The 14,379-nt window shown below is 66.7% G+C and overlaps 1 protein-coding gene across 1 annotated transcript; it reads left to right on the forward strand.

Annotated features, from left to right (window-relative positions):
• Positions 1 to 1,607: 1,607 nt before the first annotated feature.
• On the forward strand, positions 1,608 to 14,268 carry APC2 (APC regulator of WNT signaling pathway 2; the record flags this gene model as incomplete). The annotated part of the gene is made up of 14 exons (XM_083879819.1): positions 1,608 to 1,763; positions 1,858 to 1,948; positions 2,019 to 2,187; positions 2,271 to 2,379; positions 2,667 to 2,780; positions 3,047 to 3,124; positions 5,923 to 6,003; positions 6,086 to 6,467; positions 6,602 to 6,697; positions 6,798 to 6,937; positions 7,018 to 7,095; positions 7,178 to 7,294; positions 7,791 to 8,005; positions 8,919 to 14,268. The coding sequence occupies exons 1-14, from the start codon at positions 1,623 to 1,625 to the stop codon at positions 14,266 to 14,268; spliced, it is 7,161 nt and encodes a 2,386-aa protein (XP_083735945.1). The 5' UTR covers positions 1,608 to 1,622.
• Positions 14,269 to 14,379: the final 111 nt, after the last annotated feature.

Genomic DNA, 14,379 nt, shown 5'->3' on the forward strand with positions numbered 1-14,379 from the left:
ATCCTGCATCCATATCCCGCATCCATCACCTCCCTCACGTGGAGTCCTGCATTCCACATTCCCCATCCCTCATCCTGCATTCTGCATCCCTCACCCTCCATTCCATCACCCTGAACTCCATGTTCCCACATCCCTCACCCTGCATTCCATGTTCCATTCCCTGCACCCATCATCCCACGTCCCTTGCTCTGCCTCCATCATCCTGCATCCCTCACCCTGCACTCCATGTTCCCACATCCCTCAACCTGCATTTCATGTTCCATATCCTGGGAACACGGATATCCATATCCACCCATCATCCCACATCCCTTGCTCTGCCTCCATCATCCTATATCCATCACTCTGCACTCCATATTCCTGCATCCCTCATCCTGCATCCCTCACCCACCCCTCCCTCTCGAATCCCTCACTGTCCATCCTGCATCCCCAATCCCACATCCCCCACCCCACACCTCCACCCTTTCTCTGCTCCCCCCCCCCTCCCTTCCCACCCTCCCGAGGTTAAAACTCCCTCGGGGGGGACTTTCATTAGTTTGGGTGGGACTGACACCGTGGGGGGCTTTGTGTCCCTTGGGAATCACGGGCAGATCTGGGCGCGGGGAGGGGGGACCCCACAGCAGGACCCACAGGGCAGGATCTGGGGTCTCCCCACACCATTATGGGGTGCAAGAGCGATTTGAGGGGCCCGGGGGGCTCCTGGGGGTGTGAAGGACATCGATGGGGCCTTGGGGGGCTGCTGGGTCCTGCCACAGCCTGGTGGGGCCTCTGTGCTGGCGGGGGGTGCTGGGACACCCTAAAGCATTCAGGGAAGCAGAAGGGCCCCAGGGAGCTGCAGTGGGGCAGATTTGGGGGTGCCAGAGCCGGAGGGAGCCTCGATCGCTGCCCCCCCTGACCCGCCGTGGTGGGGGGATGTGGGGTGGGGGCAGCAGAGGGGAGGAGGGAACCCCAATGCCCCCATTGTCCCCCATTTTCCCCCATTTCCCCCCATTGCCCCCATTCCCGGCTCCCCCCGCTCACACGCGGTGCCGGCCCGACCCTCTGGGGGGGTGACAGGGGGTCCCGGGTCCCCTCCCCGCGTGTGACATCCCCGTGTGTCCCCCCCCCCAATCCCCGGCAGGTGCGAGGGGCGGCGGCGCTGCGGCAAGAGGAGCTTTGGGGGGGCCGGGGGGGCCTGGGGGGCACAGCGGGGGCACAGAGGGTTTGGGGGGGCCCAGCGGGGCTGGGGGGCCGTGCAGGGCCCGGGGCTGCCCCCGGAGCCGAGGGAGCGGAGCGGGAGCGGGTTGGGAGCGGGAGAAGACAAAAGCGAGACAAAGGGAGCGCAGAGCGGAGCTCCGCCGAGGGTGGGAACAGGCGGGGGCTGGCGGGGCTGGGGGGGCCCTGCCTGGGGCGGGGGCGGCGCTGGACCCCCACCCTGAGCCGGGGACGCTCCTCGGGGGGGGTTTGGGGGGCACCGGCTGTTCCAGGGCTCGGGGGTGCGGGTGGTGGGTCCCAGGGCTGGGCTGCAGCCCCAGGTGGGTCCTGGGGGGCTCTGAGGGGGCTCTGAGGGGGCTCTGAGGGGGCTGCGGAGCCCCCCGGGGTGCTGCCCACCCCCAAACCCCCCGCAGGCGCTGGAGGAGGTGAAGATGTCCGGCTCCATCGCCTCGTACGACCAGCTGGTGCGGCAGGTGGAGGCGCTGAAGAAGGAGAACAGCCACCTCCGGCGGGAGCTGGAGGACAACTCCAACCACCTCTCCAAGCTGGAAAATGAGACCTCGGACATGAAGGTGGGACCGGCCCGGCCGGGGGCGGGGCACAGACCCCGCAATGGGGGGTTCCATCCGCATCCCCCCCTCCTTCACGGCTCCATCCCGGTTTTAGGAGGTCCTGAAGCACCTCCAGGGCAAGCTGGAGCAGGAGGCCCGAGTCATGGTGTCCTCGGGGCAGACGGAGGTGCTGGACCAGCTCAAAGGTGGGTCCCCGGGCAGGGCGGGGATGGGGTGACCCCACCAAACCCCCCCTGACACTGTCCCCATCCCCAGCCCTGCAGATGGACATCACCAGCCTCTACAACCTCAAGTTCGCCCCGGAGGTGATGAGCAGCGGGCGCGGCCCCGAGGAGAGCCCGCCCGCCCCCGCCGCGCACCGGGACGGCCCCGGGGAGCTGGGCAGGGCCACGTTCCGCATGCTGGAGGAGCTGGACCGCGAGAGGTGACGGGCTGGGGGAGAAAAGGGGCTGGGGGAGAAAAGGGGCTGGGGGATCAGGGGGCTGTGCTGACCTCCCCTCTCCTCAGGTGTTTCCTGCTGGGGGAGATCGAGAAGGAGGAGAAGGAGAAGGTCTGGTACTACTCACAGCTGCAGAGCCTGGCCACGCGCCTGGACGAGCTGCCCCATGTGGAGACGGTGAGTGGGGGACACCCCTGTCCCCCCCAAAGCCACGGGGACCCTGCTCACGGCAGCCCCTGTGCCCCCCAAAGCCACGGGGACCCCGCCCCGCTCACAGCACCCCCTGTGCCCCCCAAAGCCACGGAGACCCCGCTCACAGCACCCCCTGTGCCCCCCAAAGCCACGGGGACCCCGCTCACGGCAGCCCCTGTGCCCCCCAAAGCCACGGGGACCCCGCTCACAGCACCCCCTGTGCCCCCCAAAGCCACGGGGACCCCGCTCACGGCAGCCCCTGTGCCCCCCAGTTCTCCATGCAGATGGATCTGATCCGGCAGCAGCTGCAGTTCGAGGCTCAGCACATCCGCTCGCTGATGGAGGAACGCTTCGGGACGGCCGATGAGATGGTGCAGAGGGCACAGGTCGGGTCCTTCACCCCCAAACTCCCCCTGCTCCGGTTCTGGGGGCCCCCAGGCTGAGGGGCTCAACTCTGGACACCTCACAGGGAGCTCTGGGCACCCTCCAGCAGCTCCTCACACCCTACAGCAGCTCTTTGCACCTCACACAGCTGCTCACACCTCGCACCAGCTCCTCACAGCCCGTTCCTTGCACACTTACACCCCTCCCTCCCATTTCTTGTGCTCCTGGGGGGTCCCAGCCCTGTCCCAGCCCCTCTCTGCCCCCCCAGATCCGGGCGTCCCGGCTGGAGCAGATCGACAAGGAGCTGATGGAGGTGCAGGACAAGGCGCAGCAGCCGGAGCCGCAGGTAGAGGGGCCAGGGGGTCCTCACCGAGGTGTTCCTGCCTTGGTGACCCTGCCGGGGTGTCTGTGCCAGGGTGTCCCTGCCCGGGGTGTCCCTGCCTTGGTGACCCTGCCAGAATGTCCCTTGTCCCTGCCGGGGTGTCCCTTGTCCCTGCCGGGGTGTCCCCACCAGGGTGTCCCTGCCCGGGGTGTCCCTGCCTTGGTGACCCTGCCCGGGGTGTCCCCACCGGGGTGTCCCTGCCGGGGTGTCCCTGCCGGGGTGTCCCTTGTCCCTGCCGGGGTGTCCCCACCAGGGTGTCCCTGCCCAGGGTGTCCCTGCCGAGGTGTCCCTGCTGGAGTGTCCCTGCCTTGGTGACCCTGCCCGTTTGTCCCTGTCCGGGGTGTCCCTGCCCAGGGTGTCCCTGCTGGGGTGTCCCTGCCAGGATGTCCCCGCCAGGGTGTCCCTTGTCCCTGCCTTGGTGACCCCACCGGGGTGTCCCTTGTCCCTGCTGGGGTGTCCCCGCCGGGATGTCTGTCCTGGAGTGTCCCTGCCCATGTGTCCCTGCCCCGGGTGTCCCTGCCTTGGTGACCCTGTCGGGGTGTCCCTGCCCAGGGTGTCCCCGCCGGGGTGTCCCTGCTCCCCGCAGGCCCACAGAGGGTGGAGGAGGGGACCAGCAGGGCCATCATTGTCCCCGCGCTGTCCCCATGGGCACAGCCGGGCCTTTGTGCGGCTCGGGCACCGTGAAATGGGCAGTTGCCATGGAGACCAGAAATAGGCCACGGCGGGCGGGCGGCGCGGGGGCTCCCGCAGCATCTGCCGCCGATGGAGGCGCCGGGGCGGGCAGGCTGCCATCACCATCGTCATCCTCATCCTCATCCTCATCCTCACCGCCTGGAGTGCCAGCGGCACGGTCCAGTGTCACCCACGGCCTCGGCATTGTCACTGTCCCAGTGTCACCCACAGCTCTGTCATTGTCACTGTCCCAGTGTCACCCACAGCCCCACCATTGTCATTGTCATTGTCATGGGCTGCCATCACCACTGTCCCATTGTCACCCACTGCCCCACCACCACCACTGTCACCCACAGCTCTGTCATTGTCACCATCAGAGGCCACTCTCACCACTGTCCCACTGTCACCCTCAGCCTCACCATAATCATGGTCATGGGCTGCCAGCACCACTGTCCCACCGTCACCCACAGCTCTGCCCTGTCACTGTCACAGGCTGCCATCATCACTGTCCCAAGGTCACCTACGGCTCTGCCATCAGCACGATCCCACCATCACCGCCCTCCCACCAACACCCAGGGCCCCCACCACCCCCAGACACCCCCAGACCCCCATTTCCCACCCCTCCATCACCCCCCAGGCTCAGCCCCAGCCCCCTCACTCGCCCAGCCCCGCTCTCCCTCCCCTGAGCCCGCAGTAGCGGCAGCACCCCCATCCCCATCCCCATCCCATCCCCATCCCCATCCCCATCCCCATCCCCATCCCATCCCCATCCCCATCCCCATCCCCATCCCCATCCCCATCCCCATCCCCATCCCCATCCCCATCCCCATCCCATCCCCATCCCCATCCCCATCCCCATCCCCATCCCCATCCCCATCCCCATCCCCATCCCCATCCCCATCCCATCCCCATCCCCATCCCCATCCCCATCCCCATCCCCATCCCCATCCCATCCCCATCCCCATCCCATCCCATCCCCATCCCCATCCCCATCCCATCTTCATCCCCATCCCATCCCCATCCCCATCCCCATCCCATCCCCATCCCATCCCCATCCCCATCCCCATCCCCATCCCCATCCCATCCCATCCCATCCCCATCCCCATCCCCATCCCATCCCCATCCCCATCCCCATCCCATCCCATCCCATCCCCATCCCCATCCCCATCCCCATCCCCATCCCCATCCCCATCCCCATCCCCATCCCCATCCCCATCCCCATCCCCATCCCCATCCCCATCCCCATCCCATCCCCATCCCCATCCCCACCCCCACCCCCATCCCCATCCCCATCCCCATCCCCATCCCCATCCCGGCTGATTTTAGCTGAAAACACACCCCTGGCACTGACGGCAGCGCCCACCGGGGGTCGCGGGGGGCGGCAGGGACGTGGGGAGGGGCCGGGCAGGGGGAGCGAGGGCCCTGCAATGCAGCCCCCCCACACCTGCCTTTGTACCCACACAGAGGGCAGCAGGCGGCAGCAGGTCACACGCGAAAAGCTTTTTTATTTTCCGACTTTATTAACTTATTTACACTTTATACAAACGCCAAGGATTGGCCAAGCAGGTCGTGACCTCATGGACTTTATTGGTCACTATTAATCAAGTTCTCCTCTCAGAGGAGAACTATGCAAACACGTAGATAATTTTTAAAAATACATATAGTTTATATGAGAATACATATAGTTTATATAAAACTATATAGATAAGTCTTTAAAAATGCATATAGTCTATATGAAAATACATATAGTTTATATAAAACTATACAGGTAAGTCTTTAAAAATACATATAGTTTATATGAGAATACATATAGTTTATATGGGAATACATATAGTTTTTATAAAACTATATAGATAAATTTTAAAAAATACATATAGTTTATATGAAAATACATATAGTTTATGTAAATAATACATATAGTTTATATAAAACTATATAGATAAGTCTTAAAAAATAAAAAATACATATATATATATATATATATATATATAATATATATTATATACACATATGTATGAGAATCACGCTGCAAAGATTTAAACGCTTGAAAACAAGAAAATTCAAAGCAACTCCTTCCCCCTCCTGTGCAGCTGTGCGGGAAGGGCCCGGGCATGGAGGGGGACGGCAGCCTGGACCCCCCGACCCACCCCGAGGAGGGCGGCAACACCAAGGTGAGGGGCAGCCCCTGGAGGGCCGGGCTGGGGGCTGGGCTGAGCCCCCGGTGGGGCTGAGAGTGACCCCTGTGCCCCGCAGGTGGAGGTGGTGTTCTGGCTGCTGTCCATGCTGGCCACCCGGGACAAGGAGGACATGTCCCGCACGCTGCTGGCCATGTCCAGCTCGCAGGAGAGCTGCCTGGCCATGCGCAAGTCGGGCTGCCTGCCCCTGCTCATCCAGATCCTGCACGACTCCGACGGCGAGCCCGGGCCCCCCGAGAGCCCCACGGGCGCCAAGGACGCCCGCATGAGAGCCAACGCCGCCCTGCACAACATCGTCTTCTCCCAGCCCGACGAGGGACAGGCCAAGAAGGAGATGAGGGTGCTGCATGTGCTGGAGCAGATCCGCTCCTACTCCGAGACCTGCTGGGACTGGCTGCAGATGCAGAGCCGGGACGGGGGACGGGGCCTGGAGGGCGCCGGTGAGGGCTGGGAGGGGATGGGAGGGGATGGGATGGGATGGGATGGGATGGGATGGGATGGGCGGGAAGAGCTGGGAGGGGCTGGGATGGGCTGGGAGGGGACAGACTGGACTGACCCTCATCCCCCCCCGCAGTGCCCGTGCCCATCGAGCCGCAGATCTGCCAGGCCACCTGTGCCATCATGAAGCTGTCCTTTGACGAGGAGTACCGGCGGGCCATGAACGAGCTGGGTGAGCGCGGGGAGATCCAGGGCTCCTTCCCTCTGCACCGCACCCCGACGGGGTGCTGGAGGTGGGGGAACCCCAAAACGACCCCTGCCCCGTCCCACAGGTGGGCTGCAGGCCGTGGCCGAGCTGCTGCAGGTGGATTATGAGATGCACAAGATGACCAACGACCCCCTGAACCTGGCGCTGCGGCGCTACGCGGGGATGGCCCTCACCAACCTCACCTTTGGCGACGTGGTCAACAAGGTGGGGGGCGGCGGTTTGGGGGGCTCAGCGGGGTCTGGGGGGTCACAGTGTCACCCTCACCACCCTCATCCCTCCCTCAGGCCACGCTGTGCTCCCGCCGGGGCTGCATGGAGGCCATCGTGGCTCAGCTGGGCTCCGACAGCGAGGAGCTGCACCAGGTGGGCGCTGCTGGGGGTCCCCGGGGTGGGGGACAGGGAAGGGACAGTCCCTGCACCCTCTCACCCCGCTCTGCCCCTCCAGGTGGTCTCCAGCATCCTGAGGAACCTCTCCTGGCGCGCTGACATCAACAGCAAGAAGGTGCTGCGGGAGGTGGGCAGCGTCACCGGGCTGACCCGCTGTGCCCTGCACGCCGGGAAGGTGAGCCCGGGGCGGGGACAGCGGGGACAGGGTGACCTGACAGGGCTGAGAGGAGTTGGGTGTCCCCTCTGGGGCAGGTGACAGCAGGCACAGGGTGACTGGACAGACATGATGGGGCTGTCTAGACCCCCCTGGGGTGGGTGACAGTGGACACAGAATGGCCAGGCAGAGCTGACAGGGCTCTGTGTCCCTCTGGGGTGGGTGACAGCGGGCACAGGGTGAGTGGACAGGGCTGACAGGATTTGTGTTCTCCCCTGGGGCAGGTGACATTCGACACAGAATAGCCAGACACACCTGATGGGGCTGTGTGTCCTCTGGGGTGACAGAGTGACAGGACAGGGCTGACAGGGGTTGTGTGTCCCCTGAGGTGGGTGACAGAGGGCACAGGGTGACAGGACAGGGCTGACAGGGGTTGTGTGTCCCCTGAGGTGGGTGACAGAGGGCACAGGGTGACTGGACAGGGCTGACAGGGGTTGTGTGTCCCCTCCCCGGGCAGGAGTCGACCCTGAAGAGTGTCCTGAGCGCGCTGTGGAACCTCTCGGCGCACAGCACGGAGAACAAGGCGGCCATCTGCGGGGTGGAGGGGGCCCTGGGCTTCCTGGTCAGCACCCTCACCTACAAGTGCCAGAGCAACTCCCTGGCCATCATCGAGAGCGGCGGCGGCATCCTCAGGAACGTCTCCAGCCTCGTGGCCACACGGGAGGATTACAGGTGAGGGGTGGGGCCACACCTGAGGGACCCTGGGCACCACCGACCCCAGGGATAGCATTGGGGGATGCTGTGGCTGTGGGTAGGATGGGAATGGGGAACCCTGGACACCACAGACCCCAGGGATGGCACTGGGGGATGTCATGGCTGGATGTAGGATGGGAATGGGGGACCCAGGGCTCCACAGCCCCCAGGATTGGCAGATGCTGTGGCTGTGGCTGTGGATGGGATGGGAATGGAGGGCCCTGGACACCATGGCCACCAGGGATGGCACTGGGGGATGCTGTGGCTGTGGGTAGGATGAAAATGGAGATGGAGGACCTTGAGCACCATGGATAGTATTGGGAGATGCCATGGCTGGGGGTAGGATGGGAATGAGGGGCCCTTGGACACCATGGATGGTGTTGGGGGATGCTGTGGCTGGGGGTAGGATGAGGATGGAGATAGGGGACCTTGGACACCATGGATGGCATTGAGGGATTCTGTGGCTGTGGGTAGGATGGGAATAGGGGACCTTGGACACCATGGATGGTGTTGGGGGATGCCATGGCTGTGGGTAGGATGAGAGATGGAGATAGGGGACCTTGGGCACCATGGATGGTGTTGGGGGATGCTGTGGCTGTGGATAGGATGGGAATAGAGATGGGGGACCTTGGGCACCATGGGTGGTGTTGGGGGATGCTGTGGCTGTGGAGGTCTCCTGGGATGGGAATGGAGATGGGGTCCTGTTGGCCACCACTGATGGTGTTGGGAGATACCATTGCTGAGGGTGCTGGAGGATCAGGGGCACTGCAGACCCCAGGGACAGCACTGTCATGGCTGGGCAGGGGTGGGGTCACTTTGCACCCCTGGAATGGGGCAGGGAGAGCTCCAGGACCCTCCTGACAGCCGGGGGTGTGTCCCCTCTGTCCCACAGGCAGGTGCTCCGGGACCACAACTGCCTGCAGACTCTGCTGCAGCACCTGCGCTCGCACAGCCTGACCATCGTCAGCAACGCCTGCGGCACCCTCTGGAACCTGTCTGCCCGCAGCCCCCGCGACCAGGAGCTGCTGTGGGACCTGGGGGCCGTCAGCATGCTCCGCAACCTCATCCACTCCAAGCACAAGATGATCGCCATGGGCAGCGCGGCCGCGCTGCGCAACCTCCTCACCAACCGGCCCCCCAAGTACAAGGACGCGGCCGTGGTGTCGCCGGGCTCCTGCATGCCCTCGCTCTACATGCGCAAGCAGAAGGCGCTGGAGGCCGAGCTGGACGCCAAACACCTGGCGGAGACCTTTGACACCATGGAGAAGCAGAGCCTGAAGGGCCAGAGCGCCAAGAAGCCGATGCGGCACATGGAGAGCCTGGTGAAGGACTACGCCTCCGACTCCGGCTGCTTCGACGACGACGAGGTGCCCAACATCTCTACGGGTGTGGAGACCGCCAGCGCCTCCGTGCTCTCCATGTTCCTCAACTCCTCGTTCCTGCAGGGCCAGGCGCTGCCACGGGCGCTGGCGCAGCGGCGCTGCCCAGAGCCGGAGAAGGACGGCAGCGGGAAAGCGGCCGAGCCCAAGAAGCCGCCGCTGCCCGAGGACGACGTCTCGCTGGCCGCCGAGAAGTTGGCCAACAAGATCTCCAGCACGGTGGCCAAGATCGACAAGCTGGTGGAGGACATCTCCACCATGCACAACTCCTCGGACGACAGCTTCAGCCTCAGCTCCGAGGACCACTGCCTGGACTGGCAGTACGGCCCTGAGGACGGGCACGAGGCGCGCGCCCAGTCCTGCTCGCCCTGCCGGCTGTCGGACGCCGGCGGCTTCGCCAAGAGGGAGAGCCTGGGCCGGGCTCACACCCTGCTGAGGCTGAAGACGGCCTACACCAGCCTGTCCACCGACAGCCTCAACAGCGGCAGCACCAGCGACGGTTACTGCACCAAGGAGCACATGAAGCCCTGCCCCAGGGCCGCTTTCCTGGACTATCGTGACGAGCTGCAGCGCTACCAGAAGCGGCCCAGCCGGCTCGACCTCAAGAGCATCCTGGGCAAACCAGATCGGGCCGAGCCCCCTGCACGGGACCCGGCTGAGCCTGACAAACCCGAGCAGCGGGACCTGCCCGAGCGGGCCAAGAAGGCGGTGACTTTCCCCAGCCCCAAGGTGCCCGAGAAGGAGACGGAGTGGAAGAAGGAGGTGGGCACCAAGCCCCCCATCGACCCCCATGTTCGCACCATCAAGCTCTCTCCATCCTACCAGCACGTCCCCATGCTTGAGGCCCTGGCCAAGAGCAGCACGGCCGCCGGCCACCAGCCCTCCCTCCTGGGCAGGAAGCAAGCCTGGCTCCCCCCGGCGCTGCTGCAGGCGGCCGAGCCCCTGAGCAAGATCCCGGAGAAGCTGCCGGCCCAGCCACCGGCCTCGGCAGAGCAGGAGTCGGTGCAGAAATACTCGGTGGAGGACACCCCAATCTGCTTCTCCCGCTGCAGCTCCCTGTCCTCCCTGTCCTCGGCAGACAACGTGCTGGACGGGCAGAGCCACAGCGAGAACGACCTGGATAGCGACTCCTCCCTGGAGATCCTGGAGATGGAGGAAGGGGAGGCAGAAGGGGAGGACGGGAGGCAGGAGAAGGAGAAGGCGGTGGATGCTGGTCCCACCACGCCCGCGGGGATCTCCCAGCCCATCACCATCCCCTTCCCCAAGCGGGACAAGGTTTTCCTGCGGGAGGCCTCGCCCTCGCGCCAGGAGGACCTGACGCCCTCCAGCTCCTCGGAGAATTACATCCAGGAGACGCCGCTGGTGATGAGCCGCTGCAGCTCCGTCAGCTCCCTGGGCAGCTTCGAGAGCCCCTCCATCGCCAGCTCCATCCAGAGCGACCCGTGCAGCGAAATGATCAGCGGCACCATCAGCCCCAGCGAGCTGCCCGACAGCCCCGGGCAGACCATGCCCCCCAGCCGCAGCAAGACCCCCCTCTTCGAGCTGGGCTGCCAGCCCGAGAAAGAGACCAGCCAGTTCAACATCCAGTGGGAGAACAACGTCAAGAAGTTCATGGAGATCACCGACTTCAAGGAACGCTTCCAGCTGCCCCAGGACCTGGACTCCATGGTCTACTTCACGGTGGAGAAACCCAACGAGAACTTCTCGTGCGCCTCCAGCCTGAGCGCCCTGCCCCTGCACGAGCACTACGTGCAGAAGGACGTGGAGCTCAAGCTCATTCCCACCTTCCCCGAGAAGAACAGCCTGAACTTCGCGGCGCACGAGAAGCGGGAGGAGCGGCGGGAGGAGCGGCTCCTGGAGGGCCGGCGGAGGGCGGAGCGGCCCGAGCCCCCCGACGACGACGACATCGAGATCCTGAAGGAGTGCATCAGCTCGGCCATGCCCTCCCGCTTCCGCAAGGTCAAGACGTCGCTGCTGTCGGGGCAGGTGCTGCACCCGCAGGGCAGGAAGGCCCTGCCCGTCCCCGTGTACATGCTGGTGCCGGCACACGCCCACCCCGCCAGGCACCTCCGGCCCACCGCCCGCGACCTCTTCAAGGACGACGATTCTTTCACCGATTCCGCCGACGGGACCCCCGGGAATTTCTCCAGCGCGGCCTCGCTGAGCGACGAGACCCTGCGGTACCCGGCGGGAGAGGAGGGCGAGCACGGCCGGCCCCAGCGGCGCCCCGAGCCCGGGCCCATCCCGGCCCGCAGAGCCGCCTCGGGCAGCTCGGCCCCCGCCCGCCTGGGCCCCGCCGGGAAGGGCAGAGCGGGCCCGGGCCGCGGGGAGGGCAGGAGGAGCCAGACCCTCCCCAAGGGCTCGGCCGGCCCGGAGATGGGCGCGGGCAGGGCCAGCGGGGCCCCCGGCCGGAAGGAGGACGCTCTGGAGGACGGGGTGATGTTCCAGTCGCTGTGCCACACCACCCCCACCGAGGAGGCCGTTTATTGCTTCTACGAGCCGGAGCTGGACGAGCCGGGCGGGGACAGCAGAGCCCAGCGCTGGGGGGGCTCTGGCCCCAGCAAGGACCCCGAGCCCGCTCCCCGCCCGGCCAAGACAAAGCCTCAAAACAACCTGATCGCCGACGAGACGCCGCCGTGCTACTCGCTGAGCTCGTCCATGAGCTCCCTGAGCGATGCCAACCTGTCCGAGGGCGAGGAGCGGGGCCAGCCCTGCGGCAAGGCCGCCTGGCCGCGGCCGGGGGGGCACGGGCAGCCGCAGGGGGGCTCGCCCAGCTCCCCCAGCCTCAATTCGGAGGATGATCTGCTGCAGAAATGCATCGGCTCGGCCATGCCCAAGCGGCGGCGGCCCGCGGCTCGCCGCAGGGCGGTGGAGAGGAAACAGAAACCGGCGGGGGCCGGAGGGAGGGAGAGGAAAACCGAGAGCCGGCATCGCCCCGAGGAGGAGCCCGGCTCCGACCGCGGCTCGGACCTGGACAGCGTGGAGTGGCAGGCCATCCAGGAGGGAGCCAACTCCATCGTCAGCTGGCTGCACCAGGCCGCCGCCTCGCTGTCCCGGGAGCCTTCCTCCGAGTCCGACTCCATCCTGTCCTTCGTGTCGGGGCTCTCGGTGGGCTCCACGCTGCAGCTCTCGCTGGGCCGGCAGGACAAGCAGCGGCCCGGCAGCGCTCCCGGCAGGGCCCCGGCGAGGAGGGAGCGCAGCCAGGCCCGCCCGGAGCGGAAAGAACCCGGTGCCCGCCCCGTCGAACGCGCCAGCCCCAGGCCCGAGCGGAGCCCCGCGCCCGCCAAGGCCGTGCCCAACCTGCCCGTGGTGTTCCGCGGCAGGACCGTCATCTACATGCCCAGCCTGGCCAAGGACGCCCCCAGCCCGCGGGCCACGCCCAAGAAAAGCCCCGCGGGCAAGGCCGAGGCGCCCCCGGCCAAGAGCCTGTCCCTGAGCCAGCAGCGCTCCCGCAGCCTGCACCGCCTGGGCAGAGCGCCCGAGGCCGGGGAGCTGGCGCTGCCCAAGAGGAGCACCACCCCGCCCGCCCGCATGGGCAAGGGGCCGCCCTCCTCGGGCTCGTCCCGCACCTCCACGCCCTCCCAGCACGCCCCCAAGAAGCTGCCGTCGCCTTCACAGGTCACCAAGGCGGCCACGGGCAAAGCCAGCGGCTCCTCCTCCCCGCCGGGCCCCCCGGGCAGAGCCCCGGCCCCCAAATCCCCGGCCCCCAAGTCCCCGGCCCCCAGATCCCCGGCCCCCAGATCCCCGGCCCCCCGGCAGTCCAAGACGCAGAAATCGCCCGTGCGCATCCCGTTCATGCAGAAGCCGAGCAGGAAGGCGCTGCCGGCCCGGGGCACCATGCCGGTGCTGGAGGAGCAGGTGGACGGCTCCAAGGCCCGGCCCGGGGCTCCGGGGGGCGGCCGCCTCAACCTGGTGCGGGTGTCCTCGGTCCGCTCCAGCGGCAGCGACTCGGACCGCTCCGGCTTCCTGCGCCAGCTCACCTTCATCAAGGAATCCTCGAGCCTGCTGCTGCGGCACCGCTCCGAGCTGTCCCCGGCGGCCCCGGGCCCCGGCCTGCCCCGCCGGGGCTCCCCCCAGCGCAGCCGGGCCGCGCTCCCGGCCGTGTTCCTCTGCTCCTCCCGCTGCGACGAGCTCAAGGCGGCCAAAGCGGGGAGCCCCGGGCAGCGGCCGCTCATCCCCAGAGCCCAGCCCGGCGGTAAAACCGCGCCTGGGGTTAAACCCCCCCGCCGGACCAGCTCCGAGAGCCCGTCCCGGCTGCCGGTGAAGAGCAGCGCGGCCCCGGCAGAGCCCTTCAAGCGCTACTCGTCCTCGCCCAACATCAGCGTGGGGCGGCGGGCGGCCAGCCCGGCCTCCGTGCGCTCCGAGGCGGCCCCGCGGCAGAACGAGCCCGGGGCGGCCCCGGGAAAGCCCCCGGTGGTGATGATGAAGGGGACCTGGAGGAGGATCCGGGACGAGGACATCCCGCACATCCTCAAGAGCACCCTGCCCTCCTCCGCGCTGCCCCTGGCGGGGGCCGGGGACGAGGAGCCCCCCGGCAGCCCCGGGAGCTGCAGGAAGACCAGCGACGCCGTGGTGCAGACCGAGGATTTCGCCACCTCCAAGACCAACTCCAGCACTTCCCCCACGCTGGAGAGCCGCGAGGGGCCGGCGCAGCCCCGAGCGACGGGCGATGGGGAGGCCCCCGGCCCCGCCAAGGCCGCCCTGCCCATCTCCTTCGGCCACGAGGCGCCGGCCGGGACCTTCCCCGGCAGCCGGCACGGCTCCCCCAGCAAGGCCGCCAGGGTCACCCCCTTCAACTACGTGCCCAGCCCCATGGCCGTGACGGCGGCGCCCGACAAGGCGGTGGAGAAGATCCAAGCTTGATGTGCCCCGGGGAGGGTCCTGAGGCCCCCACGGGGGCTGGGCAGGGCCGGGCTGGGGACACACGTGGGGATGTGGGACAGAGGGGGAGCAGAGTCACCCCAGGCCGCTGCT

The sequence above is a fragment of the Zosterops lateralis genome (assembly GCF_965231275.1).
Source record: "Zosterops lateralis genome assembly, chromosome: 29".
NCBI lineage: Eukaryota > Metazoa > Chordata > Aves > Passeriformes > Zosteropidae > Zosterops > Zosterops lateralis.